The sequence below is a fragment of the Lissotriton helveticus genome, chromosome 5_1 (genome assembly GCF_964261635.1).
Source record: "Lissotriton helveticus chromosome 5_1, aLisHel1.1, whole genome shotgun sequence".
Taxonomy (NCBI): domain Eukaryota; kingdom Metazoa; phylum Chordata; class Amphibia; order Caudata; family Salamandridae; genus Lissotriton; species Lissotriton helveticus.
Genome location: NC_136065.1, coordinates 1678543539 through 1678560945, shown reverse-complemented (window position 1 = coordinate 1678560945; position 17407 = coordinate 1678543539). Strand labels below are relative to the sequence as shown.

Below are 17407 nucleotides of genomic sequence, written 5' to 3'. Positions count from 1 at the left end.
AGTCTTTCAGGCCCGTGGCTGCCCACAAAAACAGAAGAAAATGTGGTCTTGCTGGGCGACATAAAGGGGCATAGACTTACCTCACCACCATCATTGGACCCCCCTGAAACTCGGGCGGTACTTCTCCCCGACTCCTATGTACTGTAGTTGTGCTGTTCTATCATCTTCATGTACACACTTAGACATGTCTTGTTCAGTGAAATGTGCAATAACCTGTGCCAAGATGTGGGTTTTATTTTTTTGGCCTGCAGATTCACAGGCTAGCCTGTTGGGTAAAAGAAACAGGTACGTACTGTCCTACTCGAAAGGTATCTGTGAGGTATGCTTTGGGCATTGCCTGCCACGTACCTTTAAACTCAATAAACTTTGTTATAAAAAAAAAAGAGCAATCCATGATAAGCCTGTTATTCCTGCAACTAGGGAAACCTGAAGACAAAAAACACGGGAGCAGGTTAAATTACCTAAAATAGGACTATTAAAGCTGCGTGCAGAAAAATACACTCACTGTCAGGCGCAGCTCTTCTCACAGACTGTGTGTGTCTCAGACCTTTTCAGGCTCACGGTGAATGGATTCACAAGAAACGAAAATAACCGAAGTCATTTACATGCAATTCTACTTGAATGTGATGGATTTTGTTTCTCCATAAGCAGCCATTGACAGAGGTTATAAATCTCTGCAGCTGAGAGGATGGACAAATTATTGGTCATCAATTTTTCTGCTGCATGATACCATTGTTTAACCCTGCTGCAGGATGGAACCTGAACTCAGCTCTTGGAGAGTTTCGATGTGTTTGTTTGTGTGTCGGAGCAATGCTTTGTGTCTGACAGTTCATGCTGCTAAAAGTCAACTCTCTTTCTCTCCTTCCCAGCAAAGGGTTTCCACAGCTATCACAGGCCTGAAATAATGGATATCATATAAAATGGGATGTTGTAGTTCCATCTGAAAGTTCAGGTCTACCTGGAATTGGAATTAGGCCTGCAATGCTAGTCAATGCAGTTATATGGCAGAAGCCATAGACGTTCGAATATCAGTCTCAATTGTTAATTTTAAATCCACATATCTTATCTTCTGAATTTTTATATCACAGAATACAAATATCCTGCAGTTATGGACAACAGGGGATTTACAGATATAATAAAGACTTCTCAACAATGTTTTATAAAGTCACTTTTCATAAAATGTATGACATACGTTAAAGAGTTTGTATGTGTCAAACACATTTTCAGGATGCCAAGTGTACTACATCAGCTTACTGGGTTTGGAAGGCAGAAGGTCTAGTGGGAGTGGGTAAGGTTTGGGCCAGGGGTCTTTCCGAATAAGAGGCACACAAACAAATATATCTCTTTACAACGAATGCTTTAGATCGCATGCCATTACAATGCGGTCGTTGCAACAACTGTGTTGTTACAACGCGAACTATTACATTGCAAGTCGTTACAACGACTTGCTGTAGGGTGTGTGCTGCACTTAGGAATAGTATAATTCACAATTCCTACTGCAGTTTGTGCAACAGCAGGGAAGGTGTTGGATTGCAAATCCAACACCTTCTGCCCCCTACAGCAAGCCGTTGTAACGACTTGCGATGTAATGGTTCGCATTGTAACAACGCAGTCGTTGCAATGACTACGTTGTAATGGAAAGCGATCTAAAGCATGTGTTGTAAACGTTGTTACCCCACACAAACGCTTGCCCTTGGCCCACACAATCAATAAGGATGACTCTGCTTGCAACGTGAGGTTGTGAGAGAGAGTGGGGAGCAAAGTCCTTTGGGAGGGGGTTACAGCTTTAAAGCTTTGATGCACGCCGTGGAATCAACGGAGGCGGTCATTCTAAAGATGCCCAAAATATCTCTGTGCAACCCTTGCTTTGTGGCCGAGGTCACATTACCCTATCACACAAAGAGAAGATTGATAGCTTAAAAGGAGGGATTCTGGACCTCAGGTTGTAACAGGCATATGAGTATTTCTCTCAGTGGAATGTCCTCTAAAATGAGGAGAGAGAAGTACACAAGGGCGGTGAGAAGCCTCATAGTTTTCTCCAGAAATCCTACCTGCAATATGGTCAGGAGACTTCACCTTATCAGACCAGGGTGAGCTAAACTAGGAAAACAAACGATGAGAAGAGGCCTTCTGTTTGTATGTATTCTGGTGAAACAATTCATTATGGTGATTATTATTATTATGTAATTTATAACGCCCTTAGTAGTTAAACAGAGCAGCTTGACAGGCTTGTTACAACCTGCATCTTGTTTATGAGCCATTTCTCATGACTCTTTAATAATTGGTCCCACACAAATAGCCTTTACTGTTTTGCTGTTTATTTGCCATATTTTCATTATTTACTCCTGGAAGTCCGGTTAAATGAGATCAACTTCCTGCAACTCTGTTTGTATGAATGGATAGGAGTAAAATATAATTGGGAGTGCGGACAGCTCAAAGACAAGAGGAAGGCAACTGCAACCTGCAACCCAGAGACATTACAGACGATGACCGGGGTATTACCCCTGATTCCTTTTTAGTTCGGCATGTAGTTTATTTATTTATTGATTTATTCTGTGTTTTCTATAGCACGAACAAGATCCAGCTGGTATCAGAGCGCTTTACAAGTTATATAGTATCAATAGTTGTGACAACAGTGTAAAGAGGCATCGAAAACATAAAGAAAGCGAGTAACCAGTACAAACATGAGAGAAATAGTTCCATATTTTTATAGCGCATTGACCAAATGAAAATCAGAATGATCATGCTAAGTTCACTCAAAATAGTTGTAAAGGTCTGTTGCTATACATATTAGATTCATATTGTGTCATAAGCATCTGTCAGATCACTAGAAAACTAACTCCCTGCTAGGCCACCGGTTCTACTAGAATATTTAATGCGATCACTCCAGAGGGATCTGATTTCACTCAAGGCAGTCTAGTCGACATATTACCTATCAGGCCTCTATGTAGTTCCTACGCCGTTGATTATGGTACGAATTTGCTTGTTCAAAAGATCTTTGCTTCTCTCTTGAAGATTGCTGGGATGCTTCTAATGTTCAGAGGGAGCGAATTCCAGACTTTAGGGGTGGCTCTGGAAAAAGATCTGTCGTAGGTTTTTTTCTTTACGATACCTATTTGGCTTCTGTCAGGATCGGTTTGGAAATTGCCCGGCGGCTAGCTCAGGATGGTGCACATGTGGTGGTGAGCAGCCGTAAGAAGGGGAACGTGGACCAGGCCGTGGAGGAGCTAAAGGCTGAGAACCTGAGCGTGTCTGGTGTTGTATGCCATGTGGGGAAAGAGGAAGACCAACAGAGGCTGATAAACACAGTAAGTGATACCCACACAGCCCTTGCACATCTGAGCCCTTTCTACATATCTGGTGGCCATTCAGAAGCATAGCACCACTCTCCGAAGGGGCCTGAGAGCAAAAATCCCATAGTTATATCCTCCTATTCTTCTCTTAGCCCTTAAGTTTTTCTAGAAGGATCAACCCCCCTATCCTGTAACACACGATTCCCATATGTGAAGCATCTAGCACTAGCATGGAGGCATAGGAGTAGAGTTCACAAAACTCTTTGTTGGTCCAATTCATTAGAGTAGCTCCATCAAAGCCCCTGCTTAGTGTTCTCGGCAGGACTATGGCGGAACACATATCTGATGCCGTAATGGAATGGCAGCACACCCCAGATTAATGAACCCCACAGGAACTAGCCTTCTCGATTTTATTATTTCTTTAACCTCAGATTTTTAAAGCTTGGAAAGCACTGGAAACACCTCTGGGGTGAGGTAGTTGGGTGCAATAAATACCTCCTATCCTGAGTTTAGGGTCTGGAAATGAGGCATGACTTTCAGATTCTGTATTTATCATACCAGAATTTGCATGTTTTGCCTTTTGCCACCCTTTTTTCCCTGAATGATTTTCAGCAGATGTGACCTGCAGAAAATCACGCAGTGGAAAAGAATGGGGTGCAAAATAAAACATTCCCGAGCTCTTGTGTAGGAATGTTTCAGTACTATTAAGCAAAATAACGGCATGCAGTCAAACTGCCTGCTGGACATAAGTGCGCACAACCAAAAATGATATACATCACATGACACATGAAAGCATGACTTTCAATACATTTCTCTCAGAAATATTTAATCAGGATTCTTGGAATTTAGATCATAAAAAATCTTTTGTAATTTTGGAAATGAACATTACATGTAAATCAATATTGAATATTAATACGGTCAAGATTCTAACAAACAATGCTAAAACAATATCATTCCATCATAGAATAAACAAGAAGCACAAAACGAAGCCCAACGCGTTTCGGACTGATGTCCCTTCTTCAGGGGCGTTCTCTGTAAAACAAAATGCATTGGGCTTTTCGTGTTGGCGCAATTCCTATTTGTCCACGTTGATAATGAATACCAAGTTCTGAAGAAGGGATAGCACCATTTTCAATTGGTGGGTGAGCCGAAAGGGAAACTGATCCATTATCAATATATTGTTGAGGGAGACAATCCATCTTACCCACCTCGCCCTGAAGAATTACATTATCAGTCTCAATACATTGGTGAAAAAGGGAAGGTGCACTTAACTGGTGCTAGAGCAGCAAAGACAGGGGGAAGGATAGTCATTTGGATGTTTCATAGCTGGTGCTGGACTGTGACTGGTTACTTATTTCTAAATTAAATTGTCTCCGTGTGTGTAAAGGGATATGTCGTATGTTACTGCTGGCATCTAACGCAAACTGCTGTGGGAGAATACAGTGAAGTTAAAAGGAATCCTCGCCTACGGACCTGACATAGAATTAGAGTACAACTTAGAAAATCAATCCCTAATTTATTCATACCTGACATTACTGACCAGCAGATACTGCCCTAAAAACTTTAAACCATAATGTGAATGCCTTTATTGTATTTCTTACTATTTGAATGCTCTCTTTGTGTGCAGGCTCTGCAGTGGCAAGGTGGAATAGACTACATGATTTCCAATGCCTCAGTCAGTCCCTTCTTTGGAAATGTCATGGATTCAACATCTGAAATATGGGACAAGGTAAGGCTATGCTCTCTAGGGAAGATAATTAATGGCATGTGATGGAGGGCAGACACAGTGGAATTCAATTCCACACCAGTCAGCGGTAGACTGTAAGAGCAATACTTGGCTGTCCATTCCACAGTTACTATGTTAATTCAGCAGCACTTCTAGCCTTGAACAACAGGACTAGCAGTACTTGACTGTTCCTCTCAAGAAGGAAGGCGCTGAAGCCTGAAATAATATTTTTCTTGCTTTACACAAGCAACCAGGTCGTCTCGCGTTTAGAGAGAAGCAAAATCCCTTAATAGGTCTGCCCCATTTGAGTTGTTGGCACTCTGTCCCTTCAATAGCATCAAAAGACTCCATCACTATATTGGTTCAAAAACATTCGCAATGCAGAGCAACAGGAGTAACTTGAATAACTATACTTGGTTTTGGCTACATCGCGATTGTTTTACTTTATCAAGATTTGCCTCCACGACCATTAAATGTCACTGTATGAGCATATCTCAAACCCCCGAAGTATTTACACTTTCTGCTCCTCTGTTTTCCTTCATCAATCTTTCCGTTCTTTGGATTTCTGCAGGTTTTTGAAGTGAACGTGAAGTCGATGTTCTTGATGGCGAAGCTATCGGTTCCTCACATGCAGAAGCGCGGGTAAGAAGAGATGGCATTGTTTATGTTTATTTATTTGACAATGTAATTGCCGCTAGTCGTGTGAGAGGAAGTAGAGCAGTTACACATATGAAGCCAAGAAGAATGTGAACAATAATTTAATAATACCTATTAGATGCACGAGTAAAGGACAAATCCGCAAATGTGGAGAGAACTGCATATTGAAAAGAAAGTAGAGTAGAATACAGTACAACAGTGAAACGTACATTGTTACAATTATCGTGAGACCCCATTAGTCATAAAGCTGGGAAGGTGTGTTCTGAGTTTGCTCCTGAATATTATGAGGGAGGTAGAAAGGCAGACCTATAAAGGAAGAGTTGTACCTCGGCGGGGTGCCAGGGTTGCAAATCTTATACCACAGATGCTTGTATCTAGATACAACGTTTTCTCTTGTGAAGTGTGCAGGGTGAGCAGGGTGGTGTCTTTATATTATCTTGGCTTGGATTTATGTGAGAGCGAATCCTTCAATGTAGGTAAGGCAGAAAATATTGAAGTTGTTGCTCTCCTGTACTGGGAGCCTGCAGGGTCTTTTTAGTTGGTTTGCCACAGTTTGGCACTTTTCATATTGCAATACGAGGCGCCCGTCACAGGTTGGGTTTTTTGTAGTCTCTTGATCTGAATTGCTGGAAGACCATCTAAAGGGCATTGCCGTCAACTGTTTCTGATTCAACCAGTGCTTCTATAACTAAAGGGAATTATTCGGGTTTTGTGCATGGAAGCGTTTTTAGTAGCTTTTGTTGTAAAAAAGATGAGTTTGCTCCAATCTATGAAACAAGGATTAAGTCCACATCCCAGAGGGAGCTCGAGTTTCTTTCTTTAGTCTTTTTGGGGATATTATGGCAAAAAAAGAGGCATTGGGGATGCAAAGTATGTCCGTTTGCTTAACAGGATTTGGGGGACTTGAATGTTTTTTGAGATATTCAGATTGGATCTGCTGTAGCCCGTCCAGGTTTCTATAGCTCGAAGGTTATTGAACATGGCCACAATTCGTTTGGACACTCTTATAGATTTCGACGTTGTTACTACCAACATGCTCAACTGCTCAACTAAACTAAATCCTCCTCATTTCCAACAAGGAGCAGAACCCCCAAATAACAGAATGGCTAGAAGTCATTGATGCTCTCGAATGCACCTTCACCCTGGCCAATTCCGTAAAGTCGCTGGGAATTACTCTGGACCCAAAATTTGACATGAAGAAACACATCAAGATCACGGCAAAGAGCGCCTTCCTAAAACTAGAACTTCTCAATAAAATAAAACCCTTCATCCCTCCCAACGACCTCAAACAAGTCACTCAATCCCTAGTGCTGTCCAGACTAAACTACGGGAACGCAACACTCAAAGGAACAGCAAAATCCCACCTTGCTCCCCTCAGATCAACTCTGAATGCGGCAGCCAGAATGGTCACCGAAATCCAGAAATACAAACATATCTCCCCGGCTCTCAGAGACCTAATATGGCTCCCAATCGAAATACATGCCAATTTCAAAACTGCCTGTCTCACGCACAAAGCCCTGCACACTGGAAAACCTGCATACCTCGCATCCAAACTCAAGAAGGCAGGTCAAACAGGGTCCCTTAGGAGCACAAACACTTTACTCCTCATTCCTCTGAAAACTCGCAAAGAGAAACCCTATCTTGATCCTTCACAAGAAATGCGCCCAGAATATGGAACGCGATCCCATCCTATCAGGACTACCCCCTACTTCTTAAAATTCAAAAGGCAGCTCAAAGACTTCTTCCTCAACGGATCTCTCCCAAATGGATAGCTGTCGACCAAGCTCAGAATCCTGACCACTACGACTCGCTGCCACCTTAAATCTAAGTCTAAAACCTTGCCAACTCCCGTCTTGGTCCCTGGATTTTCCCCCTCCACGAACGGGCGTCATTCACGAGTCAATGTATATACCATCGTTTTATTGTTGTGATTTCTATGCTACTAGCAGTTGATTAGGAGTAGAGATTTCCAAATGTTGATTTTTAGGCTGCGATTTGAAATTAAAGATTTGAACCAGCTAAGAGCTATCACTGATACAATTCCACAAATTGTTGTCTGTGTAGAAGGATTGTATGATCTACCGTGTTGAATGCGGCTGGAGCACGAGCAGGTCCATTCATTATATTAATTTCTTTCTAAGATATTGTCTCAAGCTGTGAGTAATATACACCCTGTTCATTGCCTAGTTCGCAAACCAGACATGGGCGGGAATCAATGAGTGAGTTTTTCTCTAAATAGGCTTGAATTTGGGCAGCGACCACCTTTCCCATTATGTTGGAGATCTAATGGAATCCAGCATTGGAATCTAGTACTATAGTTGCTGGGATTAGCAGTGTCTACAGAAGCTTTTATGAAGAGTAGCGATACCAGTTAGTGGTGTTCGGAGAGGTAGGACTTCTCCATTCTTTATTTAAGGAGCTGTTACAGAAATCAGATATCGGTAAAATTGTTTCAACAATTACAGAATGATATGGGTCCCTTGAGTTCCTGCTTAGTGTTAGTGATTGCAGTAGGATTAGGATTTCCTGGGAGTCAGAGGGATTGAATGCAAAGCACTTATCATGTTGCTGAAATACAGTGATAGAGGTGGATGTAGAAAGGAATTTCAGAGGTGCTTGAAGAAAAGTATGTGAGGGCAATGCGGGCTGTGATTTGTTACCCATTATCCATGAAAAAGTAACCCAGTTATTTGCATAAGTCCTAAGTGTGTGGTATGGCTTTCACAGTCCATTGAGGAGAGATTCATTTTTGAACTCCTTTAAATAGGTCTCTTTGGCGTGTGTCTTGTGTCACCCGATCAGTGAAGGCATACTTCTTGGATACATATATGGCATTGTGGTATGTAGTGAAAACATCTCTGAGGCAAGCAGTGGTATCAGACTTGGGGCATAAGTACCATGTTGATTTTGGACTCCACCTAGAGACATTTTTGTATGGTAACATATTTTTCGACTGTGTGGCTTGCTGGCATTTTAGGAACAAGAAAGTTGGGAGCGGAACTCCACCCCCATCCAGGTGCACAGCCTTAGTTTACTTGCATACTAAAATGCGACGAACTTCATCATGTTTTCCAGTTGTTTTATTTTGCAAATGTAATCCAATATTAATCATTTCTTCAAGTTTTTCCATGTCACAAAAGGGACGCTTACACCTTCACTATATTCTTAATGGAGCAGGAATGCCTACCCAGGCCTTCTCCTGCACCATGACAGTGTGCATAAGTTAATCCACAAACGTCGTTCTTATACACCCAATGCATTTTGAGCCTAAACTTTGGCTCTTTGTCAGGGGTTAAATTCTATAAATGCAAAACACATCAGTTAGACTCTGTGCATGTCCCAGTGCCATTCATTAATCATTACACATACCGTTATTGCTAACTCCCCATATCAACTTTTTCCCGCTAAGAAATGCAACTTGTTGTTGCCATTTTAAATGAATACCCCTGCTTTCTACCCTTCTCCCCTTTATTCTCTTAGACAGGTACGAGTTCAACATTGTCCTGCCCCACCTTCCTAACAAACCCATGATGTTTAGCAAAAAGCAACATACTATTCCCCATTGAATAATCCTGCTCCTAAGACCATACCTTTCAATCAAAAAGTGCAAACATCTTCCCGCCGTCTTCACTATTCTGCCGGTATCGCCCTGATCTTCAACCCTCTGACTTTTGACCTTTTTCCAATCGGTTGTCTCCTCCCCTCCCATTCACCTGTTCCACATTAGCCCTCTCACATTACGTAACCCAATCCCTGCTCTCCTTCTTGTCCCGGTCTCTGCCTCCAAATCCCACGATGCACTTCATACTCCACCCTGCTACTCATAGTAGGCGTCAACAGTTGCTCTCCTGAGTTCGTCCCCCATCACCCTAAACCTCCCAAAGCACCCAAAATACTCAATAAAAATGCTCCGCCCACCCTCTGATGTAATTTCCTCATCGACTATGTGATGTTTTACCTACGATCTTTAAAATATCAGCTTGTTACAAAATAAACTCTTGCTAGCATTTTAAGCAGCCAAGGTAATGTTAGAAAAGTACTAAGGTGGATTTAAATAATGAGCTAGCTTTTTCTTTACTGAGCAGAACAGAATAGTTTATTCGTGTTTTCGTCTCATGTATGTAAAGAAAACAAATTTGAAGTTGAGGGCTTTGTGCTTCGACCATACGCATGAGATTAGTGGTCAGTTGACCTGAATGCCAAGCTGAACAGTGATCTTTGATGTAAGGAGCTTGTGGACATGGCTTTCATGGTCAAGGAATTATCCTCTAACCAGATAATGAAATCACTGGCAATGAGGAGGTGCTTTGGTGTAAGGAATAGCTCAGAAACGAGGGCTAAGAAATGTTTAGTGAAATCCTCTGATCAGCTTATTGGCAATAGCAAGGGAGAATTTTGTATTAACCATTGAGTGATGTCTTGATACTGAGTTCAATGAATTTAAAGGAATTGCTCTGAAGTCAGGTGCCCTGGCCGCTGCACTACACCTCTCCGTAACAAAACATTTTAACAAATTCACATGCCTGGCAACACTACCAACTTTGGCTGCCCGGTGTGCTTTCTTATGATCCTGAGGTCTCCCTGTGGGTGCTTTCATGGTTTTCCCATTTGGCAAATAGAACAGATAGATCGTCTTGGTCACGCGTGCGACTGCAGACATTGGGAGACTCGTATGATTCGGGATGCACACTGCAGAGATCAGTCCGTTTTGTGGTTTTCTGTTTTCTTCCCAGACAGTTTTCCACCCAGCCTGCTTAATGAGACTGATCACATAAATATGGAGGGGTGATGGGATGGAGCCACAGACAAATGCTCTGATGCAAACAATATGCGTGCTGGGCAATTGCCGACATTTTATAAAACTCGCTTATAGGTCCATACAAAACGTCAGGTGCAAATCTATTTCCTCTCTGAAAGAAAAACAGGAGGGTTATCTGGGCGAGCCCCTCACTGATTCTGAGTGGCTTGGAGCTCTGCAACAGGTGTGATGCATGTCAGTTAAAACCCGCCTCAAGCGTATCCAGTGACCTATATCCACATAACATACACAACACCTGTACGCTTACAGGCCATGTAATCCGAGACACCTCTGATATGTCCTAGATGCAACAAACTGACACTGAATTCTACAATATGGTTTGGTCCTGCTTGGTCATTAGTGGTGGGCAGATGTCACTGACGGACTGATATGATGGACGATAAGAGAGGGTTTAGCTTCACCACAAATTTGTTTGCTGGAGTTATGCCACAGACTAAAGCCCACAGGTCCACCTCTAAATTCCTAAAGTCACCACTGCCATGGCTAAGGCCAGATAGGGATGAACTGGTGATCATCCAAGACACAGGAGATGTGGGAATGATGGTAGGATCTGGTAAAATAAACCATAGCTGACCTACATGTCTACTCGTAACTGGCTTGTGGCGCACACAGGCCCAAAAGAACGCCTGACTGTATACCACTCCTTATGGCCACAGCCCCCAAATCAGATGACCAGCCACCCTAGGGGATGCACCTTTCAGTCTGTACACCATCTCTGATGTGCCAGAACCCACACGCTGGCTCAACTACAGCTCTTTCACCACTGGTTAGATTTGATAGTGTTTCATGCCTTTCTTTTTATGTCTACACTGTCACTTCCCCAAATGTATGGTATAAAGCTAATGGGTTCACGTGGAGGTTTTCCAGGTGGGTGGGATGTTTTGAGAGACTCTTCTTGCAATAATAAGTCACTTTACATGCTGTGTCAACTCCATGGGGGGGCACCAAAGCCGACAGTGGAATGTTGTCTACTCTATTAGTATGACACGGACACTTAATACTGTTTATATGCTTTTCATGTGTTATATATATTGACAACAGAAAATATCAATACAGAGAAAATTAAATCATGTATATCATGGGCATGCTTCATAGCAGATTTAGTATTTTATTAGGTAACAGTGTGCTGCCTTGCGTTTCTTGAGGACTACTGGTTTGCAGCATGTGTAAATTATTTGTAGTGGCTTTGGGTGAAGGGCACTAGGACCCTGCACCGGACCACAGGGCAGGAAGGGAACTGGACACTACTTCAGTTAGAGTGTGGACATGGCAGTACCAGCGGGTAGGGGATGAGGACAGACGTGCATGTGGGCAGGGAAGCAACAACAACAAATAAAGCAACCCTTACCTGACTCCTGTGTGGTTCCTGGCGAAGGAGAACACGGCAACTGGCGACGAGCAAGGTGGGATATCAAAGTGCCACCAAACGCGTGCACCGTGGTCCCTCGAGACTCAGAAATGGAGCCAGGAGCCCACCCTGGTCCGCCTGCAGCCGGAAACTACAGAAGAAGAACAGCTGCGACGTCCGGAGCCCACCCGGTTGCAGGAAATGGAGCCAGGAGCCCACCCTGGTCCGAGCGCCGAGGAGTGAAGCATCAGTGCTGGAACCCACCCATCCGCAGCGAAAACGCAGTGAGAGGCCCCCCTCACCTGCCTGAAGGCAAGCGGTTAACTCGTCTCTGTTATGTTATGTTATGTTAATGGTTTTTATACCGCGCACAGCTGCCCCAGCAAAGGGGCGTCCTGGCACCGAGAAAGGTATACACAACATCACAGAATGCAGCAGAATTAGTTCGTTTTATTAAAAAGAAAAGTTTTGATGACACGTCTGAACCGGGATAAATCTTCCAGAGCACGGATTTCATTAGGGAGAGCGTTCCAAAGCTTGGCGGCTACTACTCGGAAGGAGCGGCCTCCAATCCTGCTCAGCAAAAAGCGAGGAACAACAGCCAACTTCTGGCCCATCGATCTCAAAGAGCGAGCGGGGACATATGGGGTCAAAAGGTTCATCAGAATAGGTGGAGCCGTGCCCTTCAAAATTTTAAAAGCCAGGCAGAGCACCTTAAACTCAATCCGCCGAGCAACAGGCAACCAATGGAGTGTTTGCAATGCTCTATACGCTGAGCAACATTTGGGCAACCCAAATATCGCTCTTGCGGCGGCATTCTGCACTCGTTGTAGCCGCAGAAGTTCAGCCTTGTTCGTGCCTGCTAGCAAAGCACTGGCATAATCTATCCTGGATAGTACAGAGGCCTGGACCACAAGCTGTCTAGTGGGGGCATCGAAGAATTTAAGCACCGGCCTGATACCCCTGATGATGCCAAAACAGGAGGCCGCCACCCTCTTAGTCTGGCAAGTAAAGCTAAGTGTAGGGTCCAGCCAGACCCCGAGGTTTTTTAACTCCATAGCAGGAGAAGGGATCATTCCCAGCTCGGGGGGCCACCAGTTGTCATTCCACCATCCAGGTTGCTTCCCAACCACCATCACCTCTGTTTTCTTTGTGTTCAATTGGAGACAGTTCTGACTCATCCAATTGGCCACCGCACGAAGCCCCTCACAGAAGTTGAGGGCGTCCATGGCTGAGTCCCCACTTAGTGTGACCGCCAGCTGCGTGTCATCCGCATAGGACACCATTGTCATGCCCCAGCGTTTGACTACCGCAGCCAGCGGTCTCACATAGAGATTGAAAAGAGTGGGGCTCAGAGATGATCCCTGTGGGACCCCCAGGGTGAGCGGGTGAGAGGTGGATTTACCGGGTGGTATCGCAACCTGAAAAGATCTATTGGAGAGGAAGGAGCGGAACCATCCTAGTGCCAGACCCCTGACCCCAGCTTCCTCTAACCGCCGCAGCAGGATTTCGTGGGACACCGTATCAAAGGCGGCACTCAGATCTAACAACAGGAGTGCCGCTGTTTGTCCGGTGTCTAGCACGGAGCGCAGATGTTCTACCATGTATAACAAGGCAGTCTCCGTGCTGTGGCCTGCACGAAAGCCATTTTGCGTGGGATCCAAGATGCTAGCTTTAGCAAGATGGTCGGCCAGGATCCCATTCACGTGGGCTTCGGTGACTTTAGCAGCCCACGGCAGCAGTGAGATGGGTCGATAGTTCTCAGGTTTTATAGGATCTAGGGTAGGCTTTTTTAGGATGGGTGTAACTACCGCTTGGTGGGCACAATCCCTGATCCTAGTGACATGTTAATAAGGGCCAACAAGGGTGAACGACAGGTGGCCTGCATGTTTTTAAACAGGTCCGGTTTGAGGGGGTCTGCAGGGGAGCCAGATTTAATTTTTTGGCTCAGTAAATCAAAACCCTCCTCAGATAGAGGGGACAACATATCCAAGGTCATATCATTGATCTTTGGACAATCGATTGAGTCCGAGCGGTGCAGAATTGTTGGAAAGGTGCGATAGATTACTTGCACCTTTTGAACAAAGAACAGGGCCAGACTCTCGCAGTGAGAGTCTGTGCAAATTTCTGCCGCAGAAGCCCTCTTAGTTGTAAGGTCCTTTAGGACCTTGAAGATTAGTTTAGAGGGGTTAGGGCTGTTCCGAAACTCCTGCGCATAATATGCGGCACGTGTTCGACAGATCGCTCTATGATATGCCTTGGATAGAGTAAGGTAGCAGGTTTTGAGCGCGGGGTCATAGGCTTTCCTCCATCGCCTTTCTGCTTGCCTGCACTCTCTCTTGAGAGACGACAAGGTCTCATCGTACCACGGGCTATGGGCCTTGGTCCGGCACTTGGAACGTACAAGGGGAATAAGAGAGTCCAAGGCCGTGCCAATCCAATTGCAGAATGAGTCATACCCACAATCAGCATCAGTGAGAGGAGGTAGGGGTGTCTTTTCTAGAATAAGGTAGAAGTCTTCTAGTTTTAATTTACTCCACTGGCGAGAAAGAGAGGTTTTATTCTGTGCCACGAAAAGAGAATCTACCACGGGAATAACTGCCTTCACCAGCATATTGTCTGTCCATGTCAGCTGGACAGGTGGGCATATAGTAATGTCCTCTAAAGAGGTGAAGAACGGGTCCAATATGTGCCCGCCAGAATGGGTGGGGGACGACACTCTCTGTAGGAGCTGCAAGGCTTCTAGATCTGCTAGGCAGCTCTTAATGGAGGGTTGGGAAGAGCAGTCAAAGTGCAGGTTGAGGTCACCTACCACATTAAAATTTGCACAGCCAAGAGCTTCTATACTAATGACGTCCGGGAGAGCGGCCCTAAAGGCCGCATCGCAGCCCGGAGGCGGATATATTAGGAGACCTGAGAGGCTGTAGCAGTGGGAAAGAGAAATTCTAAAACGGGCACATTCGCAGCCCGGAAGTTTTAATTCTTTCCATTCGCAAGGAAAGCGGCGTTTCACAGCCATAGCAATACCACCACCTCTCGAGCCGCGGTTGAGAGTGGCCACGGTATAGTCAGGGGGGAAGGCAAGGTTTAGAATCGCAGTGTCAGCATCTTGTAGCCATGTCTCGGTCATGAAAAACACATCCGGGGAGTCATTGGTAACAATATCAAAGATCTCCGCCTGATGTTTGACCAGAGATCTGACATTTAGGCTGTATATACTGACAGTATTCACCCCCGACACGTTAATCTGCCGGGATGAAAATTGTAAGGAACGGACGAGGGAAGGGGGAGGCAAGCGCCAACAGCAGCAGGTGCACCGATAAGGGCCCCTTAGCGGCGCTACAGGCGGTAGAGGACAGATAGAAATTTGTTCACGTAAGGCCAATAATTCTGCTCTACCATACCTGATGATGGAAGAAGCCATGACGAAGATGAAAGATCTGCCGCACCCCGCACTTCCTTAGCGCTGACGGGCGCAGACGGGCAGACTCTGGCTTGACTCAGGCGAGAGTCAGGCGCTACCGCTGCGCGTCACCGCTGCGCGGCCCGTGCGAGCTTTAAATACCGGCTCACCTGGAGTCCTGTCAAGCGCTAGAGGGCTCAAGCAGAAGGCACAGTCAAGAAACACCACCCCCAAGATGGCGGCCAAGCGCCACGCGAAGGCAGCACAAGGGCATCAAGCAAGGACAGCAGACTCCGCACAAATGCGGTGAGGGCACAATTTATAGTGCAGGAATGTGGGCCAAATTATGGAAATGTTAAAACCAAAATAACGAAATTTGGAATGCTAGATAAAAACGGTCTCTAAATCTAAAATAGATTTTGCAAGCGCTCCACGCTTAAATAGATAGCAGCAACTCACGCAAGCATGCACCTTTCACAAGAACGAGCGACCAGAGTGCTCGTCTTAAATACCGGCTCACCTGGAGTCCTGTCAAGCGCTAGAGCGCTCAAGCAGAAGGCACAGTCAACAAACACCACCCCCAAGATGGCGGCCAAGCGCCACGCGAAGGCAGCACAAGGGCATCAAGCAAGGACAGCAGACTCCGCACAAATGCGGTGAGGGCACAATTTATAGTGCAGGAATGTGGGCCAAATTATGGAAATGTTAAAACCAAAATAACGAAATTTGGAATGCTAGATAAAAACGGTCTCTAAATCTAAAATAGATTTTGCAAGCGCTCCACGCTTAAATAGATAGCAGCAACTCACGCAAGCATGCACCTTTCACAAGAACGAGCGACCAGAGTGCTCGTCTTAAATACCGGCTCACCTGGAGTCCTGTCAAGCGCTAGAGCACTCAAGCAGAAGGCACAGTCAACAAACACCACCCCCAAGATGGCGGCCAAGCGCCACGCAAAGGCAGCACAAGGGCATCAAGCAAGGACAGCAGACTCCGCACAAATGCGGTGAGGGCACAATTTATAGTGCAGGAATGTGGGCCAAATTATGGAAATGTTAAAACCAAAATAACGAAATTTGGAATGCTAGATAAAAACGGTCTCTAAATCTAAAATAGATTTTGCAAGCGCTCCACGCTTAAATAGATAGCAGCAACTCACGCAAGCATGCACCTTTCACAAGCTGTGCAGGAGCGTGTGGGAGGATTGCGCGCCCTTCAGCGGTGCACCCGACTGTGTCCCTGCCGCCCGCGGCATCACGAAGAGCCCGCTTCGCGTATAGATTTGAAGGCAAATCTTGGTGAACACAGCAGCAATTTTGGGGTCAAGCAGGAGCAGCCAATCAGCATCCAGGAAGACCCGGCTGCCATTTTAGAAGGTCAGGCACCCGAGATCTCGGTCTCGCGAGATCCGGCTACCATCTTAAGGACAGGCAGTGCAGGCGAATAGAAGAAGAGGAAGGCCGGGAGGCATTTTTGAAGTCAGGCAGAAGCGAAAAAGAGTGAAAAAAAGTGGAATTCAAGGCCAGGAGGCAAGATTAAGGTGTAGCAGACAATATATAAACACAAAGGTGTAATTAAAAAGGAAAGAGACAACAAATTAAAGGAAAAGTGAACGTAAACTGTGAAGGTAAAAGTGACAGTAAAAGTGACAGTAAATAGAGTCGGAAGTGCCACTGTCACTGTAGAAAGAAAGCAATTACAGAAAAAAAGGCCTGCACAGGAGCTGCACGCCAGGAAAAAAAAATGGTTGACGCAGAAAGTGACACAAAGAGTCAACAAGCAATATTTCGAAGACCTTTGCAATTCAGCCTATTGGAACCACAAGCTGGCATCAGGTGGGAAAGGTGGATTCGGCAATTTGAGCGTTGCATGCGCGCCACGGACATTGTAGACATCAAACAGCTGGACCTCTTTCTGAATCTCGCAGGGGATGAAGTGGAGGACCTGCTCATAACCAGGTCTGGTGGCTCAGTGGACTAATGCGTCTACTGCAGGGGCTTGTGTTCGACCTCATGGTCACAGGTTTAAATTCCGGTGGGTCCACTCAGCCTTTCATCCACCTGAGGTCGATAAAATGAGTACCATTGAGTTGGGTAACAACAAACATCTGTTATTCAGCGCCAAGATACCCGTAGTGGTGAACGCGTGCTTTACAAATACA

General features: G+C 45.1%; 1 protein-coding gene across 1 annotated transcript in view; it reads left to right on the top strand.

The window, feature by feature from the left end:
• LOC144753772 (dehydrogenase/reductase SDR family member 4-like) overlaps positions 1-17407 on the top strand; it is a 184210-nt gene that overhangs the window by 75980 nt on the left and 90823 nt on the right. Inside the window, exons 3-5 of the mRNA XM_078641348.1 lie at positions 3131-3308; positions 4921-5022; positions 5591-5661. Coding sequence (XP_078497474.1) covers positions 3131-3308; positions 4921-5022; positions 5591-5661 — 351 coding nt within the window. The remainder of the gene's footprint in view (positions 1-3130; positions 3309-4920; positions 5023-5590; positions 5662-17407) is intronic.